The sequence below is a fragment of the Octodon degus genome, unplaced genomic scaffold (assembly GCF_000260255.1).
Source record: "Octodon degus isolate 3935 unplaced genomic scaffold, OctDeg1.0 scaffold00268, whole genome shotgun sequence".
Classification (NCBI taxonomy): Eukaryota; Metazoa; Chordata; class Mammalia; order Rodentia; family Octodontidae; genus Octodon; species Octodon degus.
Genome location: NW_004524844.1, coordinates 604889 through 612840, shown reverse-complemented (window position 1 = coordinate 612840; position 7952 = coordinate 604889). Strand labels below are relative to the sequence as shown.

The following is a 7952-nucleotide window of genomic DNA, read 5'->3' as shown; positions in this document are numbered from 1 at the left end:
TGCGGCAGCGGCGGTGGCGGTGGGGACAGCGGCGGAGGGGACTCGGGCGGCTGCGGTGGTGGCGCCGGCTGCTGCTTGCTGGCCCCCTGGCGCCCGCGGAAGGATGAGACGCAGACTGAGCTCAGCATTGGACAGGGGGCGGGCCGGGAGGGGCGGGGCTCTTGAGGGGCGGGGCTCGGGAGAAGAGGTGGAAGTGATTGGGTGGGAGGAGGCGATGAGTGAGAGGGGCGGGCCTGGAGGCCCCAGAGAATGACACGATTGGGTGGGAGGATCCGATTGATGGAGGGGTGTGGCCTCGTGGGAAAAGGTCGTATCTTATTGGCCTGGCTGTGGTGGGCGGGGCTAAGGTCTCGAGAGGGAATGGGTCTCTTAATACAGCCTGAATGTGGGGGCACAAATGAGGCTCGCCGATGGGACGCCTATTGGAGGGGAGCTGGGAGGGGCGTCAAAAGGTAGCTAACTGTCGGGGCTGAGCGGTTCAGGGAGAATGGAGAAAGCGGAGCAAGATAAGCAAAAGAGACCTGAGAAAACGGGCGGCGGGGGTGCGAGAGTGGTTGGGAAGCCAGGCTGACCGGGAAGGTTAGGGCCAAAATGGGAGAAGCCGATCGGATTGCACTAAGAAGTGACCCGAGGAGAATAAGGGTTTGCACATCTGGATTTAAAGCCCTAGCAGGCAGTAGCGGGTATAGAGGGTCAGGTGGAGAGGGCGGAGTGGGGCTAATATTGGAGGGATCAGAGCCGAGGACAGTAGAAACGGCCCTGATTGGGCTGGGGCAGGGAGGGCGGGACTGAATTAGGGGCGGGAATTGTAGACGGAATGGGGCTGGCAGAACTGAAAAGGGCCAGGGCGAAGGGAAACCGAACCAAGGCGCGAGGCTACAACCTAAGCCTGGCTACACCGGTCTTGGCCGAGAGAAGGAGCGTCCCGAAGGATGGTGTGGAACTGAGGTGGGTGGGTGAAGAATACCGGGGACTGTAAACATCTGGAATGGGCAGCGGGAAAGGGCGGAGGACGAAAGGGGCACTAGATCGAGGGGAGGGACCTGTCACTGAGAGATCTTGGGATAGCGCCCTAATTAAGGGTCTGTGAGGCCTTAGAGGACAGAGTAAAGACCAAGGGATGGGCAAGAACTGATGAAAATTGAGTACAAAGGGAAGAGGAAAGAAAGGGACCGCCAAAGCTCCCAAAGGTGGCAGCAGGCGGAACCAATGGAGAGGGCGGGAGATTGGGTGTCAAAGAGGCCGGGACACGGTCCAAGACCAGAGTTAGGGGCGGGGCCAGGACTCGGCGGTCCTCCTCCAGGCGGGATGGCCCCGCCCCAGGGCAGTCCGTGGTGTTGGGAAACAATGCGCAGGCGCAGGGGTGGGGGCAGCGGCTGCGGAGGGAGGCGGGGCCTGTGGGAGCGAAGGGGGGCGGGTCAGGGCGCTGCGGGACGCGCTACGTGGTCCCAGGCAGACGCCTCCCGCTGCAGGTGTGCGGCTGGTTTGTATTGTTACTCATCCCACCCCCGCTCCCGTGCCTATCTCTTTTGGTGTCCCTTTTCCTCCCCGATCTCTAAGTGTTCGTCTCACTACTTGAGTCTGTGTCCCCGGTTAAGTCACTGCCCTCTCCGTGGGTCTCTGAACTTCCCTTCCTTGTTGAGTCTCTGTCCCTTTTCTCTCTAGGGCTCAGTCTCCTCTCCCGCGGTTGTGACTTCATACCCTCCCCCTAGTCTTTTTTGTGGGGGGGGCGTCTCTAGACCCTTACTCTGCAGTCGCCTGTCTCCCAGGTCTCTGCCCTACCTCACCTCTATTCTTGCTTCCCCGCCATAGATTGCTGTCCCCTTCTGGGTGCTATCTCCCCTCTTCCCTGCTGAGGCCCCCACCTCTGCCTTCATCACTGGGTGGCCTTCCTGTTCCTGAGTCGCGCTCTCTCAAAGTGGCTGTCCCCTCTTTGAGTTTCTGCTTTACTCTCTCCCGGGCTCTGCCCGTTCTGGGCCGCTGACTCCTCGTTCTCTGCTGGCCTTGTCCCTTCCGCTTCCCTCTTTCCCTGTGTACAGATCATTGTTCTCTTTCCAGCTAACTCCCTCTCTCTAGATCTTTCATCCTTTTTCTCTGTCCCCTCCTTGGGTCTCTCTTCCCCCACCACTCTCTGCTGAATGTCTTTTTCTGGGTGTCTCCTTTCTCTGGGCTTCGGTCCCCTTTCCTCAGGACGCCCCGCCCCCACACCTGGATCTAACCCCCATCCTGGCCGGGACTCCAGGCTGCGACACTGCAGAGAGTTGCAGAAGTGGGCCCATCCTGCAGGCCGAGGAGGCCATGCCCTCATCCCCACACCCCGGGCTCTCCCAGGACCCCAGTCCAGTGTCTTCAATCCTCAGGCATCCCTCAATCCTATAATGGGATCCACCAGGACTAGAAAAGTCCTGGGCACCACCCCTCTATGCCCCTTGTTCTGGTGTGCTCCAGACAGAAGCAGTCAGTTCTGAGGTGAGAGATGGGTATGGGGTGGGTGAGGCTTTGGGGTCTGGGTGGAGGCTGGAGCTGGGGTTGGGTTGGGAGTAGAGGGTGGGGCAGGACCTGAGTCAATCATGATCCCCGTATCCCACCCCACTGCTTTCCACTATTTGACTGCAGCCAAGCACGGGATCAAATGACCAAATCAGCGTTTTAGCTGAGGTCAGAAGGTGTGGATAAAGTGGGAGGTTTGGTGGAGAGGAATGAGCTAGAAAAGGGGAGGTTATGGGATGAGATTTGGGATTCTAAACCACGGAGAGCAGAGGAGGCCAGGAGGCCGACAGCGGGGAGTAGTAAAAAGATGGTTCAGACTCCTTGGGCACTGGGAAATTTGGACACTGTCACCCCCTCACCAGGCTACATCGATATCTGTGAGCCTGGAGTCACCTGTCCCTTAGAGGGGGGTTTGGGAGATGAGATCAAGCCTGGGTTACATCTATGCTCAGACACGGAGGAAAGCCACGGACTCCATGCTTTCCCCACGAGGAGAAAGGCTACCACTGCCTGCCCACTTCCTCCGATCTTTCCCCAACCAGCCCCTTCCAGTCCATCCTTTCCCAGACACTTAAAGCACAGAATACCTGAAAGATACAAACTCCCAGCTCCGTCGTCATCTCCGGGACTCCGTTCCCGTCCTCCCTTCCCCCTTCCCCAGGGCGGTGCTTTTGGAGATTGGTTTCCCCGTCCCTGATTTCTAAGACCCCTTCCTGTATGTACCTCCACCTCTATTCTCGTCAGTTCCAAATCCAGGAAAGGGAGTCTCACTAAAAATATGGGGACTCTACCTAAGACGATTGGCCTCCAGAGACCCTTCCCATACCTCAGTATACTAAAGTCTAGAACCATGGGGGATCGCTCCGCTGTCATTTTTGGGTCCCATCTCCCAGTCCTCGCCTCCATAACTGGGATTCAGGTTGTCCTTCGCTCCGAGGACCTGAACCTCTGCCCCCTCCCAGGTACTCACCCCTGGTCGAGGAGAGGCAGATTGGGGGGAATCCGGGGTCTGGCGATGGGGTAAGGGTGACCCAGCCCCGGCAGCCGTGGACAGCGAGAAGCTGCGGAGGGGCAATGACATCACCGCCGGAGGAGGGGCTGTCCCGCTCCCCCTAACCCGGGGGCTTCAAGCTCCGCCTTTATGGCGGTCCCAGGGTCCTGAAATCCCCAGGGGAGAGAGGAGGAACAGGAGACGAGAACAGAAGAAACAGTATCCCCTCTCCTTACAACAAGGGTTGAGAAATCTTTCACTGATTTCAGCCACCACTCCCCCCATAGCCACCTGTAGCTGTCCACGCGACCTGTCGCCTCCCACTCTTGTTGTGGCAGCACCCGCCCCCACCAACACGGAGAACTGATGCTGACTACAACATCCGGCGTGTTCCGAGGGCCTGGCCCGTTTGGCTGGAGGCAGAGAAGGCCAAGGGCCTCATGGGATTCGTAGTACATGACAGAAGCCCCCCTTCAAAGACTGTGTGCTCTGCAAAACAGGGACCTCTAGAGGTCGGAACACCAATTTTTTTCCCTCCAAAAAGCATGCACTTAAGAGACCCAGGTAGATTCATTCAGTGGAAATCTTGAATCTTTTCTGGAAATCGGATCTTTGCTACCTCGTGCTGCGCAAGCGTCTAAACCCGGGCTTCAGTCGGTGAACTGCGCCTGCGCGATCCCGTCTCCTCCCAGGTCCGCGCCCGGGACGCGAGCACGCGCCAGCCCCACTCGGGGGCCCATGCTTGCGCTCCCGCGGTCAAAGACTGCTACGTAGGCCCCTAAGAAGACGTCGCCGAGGATCCAGAGGGGGCCTGCAGGCGGAGGCATATCCAAGGCCTGGAAGCCCGACAAGCAGAGGCGGAAGCCACCCTGAGAAATCTGCAAAGCACCAAGACAGGACCACCGGGTATCCGTTAGGGGCTGCTCCAAGCTCCACCCTCGCAGGCCCAGCTCTCTTGTGTCAATCTGACGTCATCGTGACGCTCACTCACCTGGACGACGTAGTCCTGGGCAGTGAGGTTAAACCAGACACCCCCAAGCAGGAAGGAGACTGGGGGGAGTGTTGGGATTTTCGAGCACCGAATGAAGTGCTGAGGAGGAAAGGAACAAGTAAAGGGGGGCAGTTCTTGTGGGGCAAGTCTTGCTCGGTTCCCTAGCCTCTCCTGGCTCCCTAGCTCCAGAAGGCAGTGTCAGTTTTGGGCAGCTACATATATGGACATATAAGGCCGGAGCCTTATATGGACAGGCTTGTTACCTAAACTTCCCTCACCCAGACCCAAATAAACCTGCCTTCTCAACCTCTCCTGAGTCACTCAGCCCTGGGGTACTGCTTGGCTACCTGCTTCCCACCCTTGATCCCCGAATCCTTCCCACTGCCTGCCTTCAAACTCCCACCTGCCCTCCCAGCCCACACCCACCAGAGAATGGGTCCTTACCGTGCCAGCCAGCCAGGGGAGGCCCCCAATGGCCCTGTTCAGGGCGCGGATCTCCTCGGAGGGTCCTGTGATGAGCGACGTGCCTGTGTCTACGACGGCAGCACAGCCCTGCGCACAGAGGGTCAGCCCGGTGCCCACCATCACTCTGCGGGGGCGGGGCAGTCATCAGAGGCAGGGCCCGCGGGCTCCAGAGCTCCGGATCCAACCTGTGACTTGGGAGGCTGCGCCCGCCCGCCCGACTGTCTGCTCACCGCTCCATGTGGATCTGCCAGTAGGCGGGGATGGTGACGGGCACGAAGGTGAGGGGCGGGATATAGTGCTCCGGGTCTGAGCCCCCGAGGACCAGCTCGCCTCCATGAGCTCCTTGAATGTCCCTGCAGAGGCACAGTGCTGTAGGTGGCGAAGGCATTTCCCTGCCACCCCGGAGTGACCAGGGATGGGACCTCGTGCTAACTGGGTGGTTTCTCGGTTCTAGATGGGGTGGTGGACCGTGGGGCTGGGAGGAAGGCAAGAAGAGAAATTCCTCTCTCTCTCTCTCTCTCTCTCTCTCTCTCTCTCTCTCTCTCTCCTTTTTTCTCCTCCCTCCCTCTCCATCCCTTTTATCTTTATTTTATTTTGACCTCCTTCTTACTATTTTTTGCGGTACCAGGGATCGAATTCGGGACCTTGCGCTTGCCAGGCAGGCACTTACACTGCTGAACTACATCTCTGGCCCTTTATTTTATTTGGAGATGATCTCAGGAAGTTTCCAAACCTGGCCTTGAGCTAAGAGCTGGGATTACAGGCCTGTGGCACCATGCCCAGTTAAAGTGGTGATTTTCTTTAACAGCATCGTGGAAGGACTTTGGTATTTGAGGACATCCTGAAGTGGAGATGCGACCTCTCTGTCTGGCTGTGCAAGGTGGAACCTTTGAGGGGAAAGGTGCTGAGCGGAATGCCACTGTAACAAAGTGGAGCACTTAGGTTCAGGATGGTGTCCGGCCCCCAGTGAAGGGGCCAGGATGGCTCCCTGTAGGTGGTGAGACTTCCAGATTGTGTCTTGGCCTCTAGGGAAGTCTTAGGCTTCCGGAGTTGGCTGGGAGTGATGGGAAGAGGGGGCGGGACTTCCTGGAGGCTATGAGAGGGACCGGCCTCCTGAAAGGAAGGCAGGACTTCCAGAGTGGGCCCAGGAATTTCTGATTAGGAGGGTGGACCTCTTTGGATAGTGAGACTTTCTGAACATAAGGGAGAACTTTCTAAAAGGTAGGCAGTACCCTCTGGGGTACAGTGTACAATTTGAGACATGTGGTGAGTGTTCTTGAATGGAATTTGGGTTTGCTTTAGGGTGAAGAGAGGGTTCTCTAGTGCAGTATTTATTTGGGTGGGGTGTGGAATTTCCTGTTTGGTCTTGAAGTGATGGGCATTTTGAAATGAGGGCAAGTTCTTTCAGTGTGCCTTAAAGTGTCACTTAAGCTGTGAGCCTTCCAAGGGCTCAGGTGCTCTTATATTGGGCAAGTGTTTTCCTGAGTGGAGGGTGGAACTGCCTCTTCTGTGGATGATGTCCTGAAAGGACGGTGGCACTTGCTGCGCTGGCTGCTCCTGAGGGAGGGCAGAGTCCTCCAAGGGGCCAGCACTCAGGTAGAGACTCGCGCCACTACCTGTTGAGGTAGAAGGAGAAGATGGGCTTATCCAGCAGCCCCTGCTCCACCAGGACATCGAAAGGGGGTGGAACTCCATCCTCGGCCAGAGAGGGAAAGCCGAGGCCAAATATCCCATCGAAGGAGGCAACAGTGAAGACCAGGCTGGGCTCCCACAGAGCTTCCCCAAAAGTCACCGACACATTGTTGATTCCTCCAATCTAGGAGTGGACCGAGATGGGGCCAGTTCCTTATGGGAAGACATTACCCAGATGTCCCCGAGACTCCCCCAGATCAAGGTCTAAATCCAAGACCTGAGGATATCTGGAAAGAACTCCTGGCTGGAGAAGCCCCCACCCTTTAGAACCCCCACACCTTTGCCCAGGAGGCCCCAGCTCTCCAAGTCCCTCCCTAAACCACCAGCCCTGGACCCTGAAGTCTTCTAAGTTGAGCCTTCCTGGGGCTGAAATCACGCACAGTCAGCTTGTCCTGGCTCAGAATCCCACTCAGCCGCCCAGTTCCATATTGAATGGCAATCTTAGTCCCATTGGGCCGGAAGGAGCTGGAGGCTTTGGGATTGTAGATATGATGAAACCCTGGTTGGAGGAATAAAGAAGTGTCACGAGATGTGGGAGTCTCCCCCAACCTTCGGCTCCTTTCACTTTCTTGGTGGTGAGGGGGTCCGAGGAGAATAGCCTCCCCAAAAGCCTGCGGTAGCTAAGGCCCAACCCTCTCCATCCCCACTCAGCTCACAGCAAGGCACACTGAAGAAGCGACATCTCTTGGATGGGACCCAGAGGTTGGAGGAGCCGGTATCAAAGACAACGGAGAAGTTCTGTGGGGGCGTTCCCAGCCCAATTTCCCCAAAGTACTGCACCTGGTATAGAAGGAAGAGATGGGATCAAGGGTTTGCTTGTGGGCATCAGGGTGGGATTATGCAGGGAGAGACTCACGTTCAGGAACTTGGAAAGTGGCACAAAGAAGGGCCCATCCCGGCGGGGCGGGGCCCCCAGCCCAGAAGGCACTGCCGCTGCCAGCTCCTCCCAGGCCCGCAGTGGGTTCAGCATGCCATGTGGCCCGTGGACTCGGCGAAGCGGGACCCTGCGAAGGGAAGGCATGCTGACAGTTAGGGAGCCACCCGTCCTGGGGACCTCCTCTAACAGACAAACACAATAAGGACACGAGGGCAGATGAGCCGCCTCTGAGCCCAGGGGACTCAGCAGTGACTGAAATCCTGCAGCAACAACCTCTCGGGAACTGTTCCCTGACACACCAAGATGACAAATATTCTCAGACTTCACAAGAGCAACCTGTCAGGGACCAAGCATCCCAGTGACCTGCCAATATCCAAATGCCTTGAAAGAAGCCCCACCCCAGGATTGGTGTTCTCAGAGCGTTTCACAGACCCTACTGTAAAATT

The 7952-nt window shown here is 57.5% G+C and overlaps 2 protein-coding genes across 10 annotated transcripts in view; both read right to left on the bottom strand.

Annotated features, from left to right (window-relative positions):
• The window catches only part of Kcnc3 (potassium voltage-gated channel subfamily C member 3), a 15631-nt gene extending 12010 nt beyond the window's left edge, over nucleotides 1-3621 (bottom strand). For all 7 annotated transcript variants that reach the window (XR_002819165.1, XR_002819167.1, XR_002819166.1 and 4 more), the window contains exon 1: nucleotides 3461-3621. Coding sequence is in view for 3 of the 7 variants with exons in the window: in XM_023706667.1 (XP_023562435.1) it covers nucleotides 3461-3571 (111 nt within the window). In the remaining 4 variants the exon portion in view is untranslated. The remainder of the gene's footprint in view (nucleotides 1-3460) is intronic.
• Nucleotides 3622-4046: 425 nt separating this feature from the next.
• On the bottom strand, nucleotides 4047-7665 carry Napsa (napsin A aspartic peptidase). Of its 3 annotated transcripts, XM_004646494.2 has the most exons (8): nucleotides 7486-7665; nucleotides 7286-7409; nucleotides 7010-7128; nucleotides 6554-6753; nucleotides 5168-5290; nucleotides 4917-5061; nucleotides 4473-4571; nucleotides 4047-4359 (listed from the first exon to the last, which is right to left on the bottom strand). In XM_004646494.2, the coding sequence occupies exons 1-8, from the start codon at nucleotides 7648-7650 to the stop codon at nucleotides 4132-4134; spliced, it is 1203 nt and encodes a 400-aa protein (XP_004646551.1). In that variant the 5' UTR covers nucleotides 7651-7665; the 3' UTR covers nucleotides 4047-4131. The 3 variants fall into 3 exon arrangements, with proteins under 3 accessions (XP_004646551.1, XP_023562438.1, XP_023562439.1); XM_023706670.1 differs by lacking the exon at nucleotides 7286-7409 and having other exon boundaries at nucleotides 7410-7665; XM_023706671.1 differs by lacking the exon at nucleotides 5168-5290.
• Nucleotides 7666-7952: the final 287 nt, after the last annotated feature.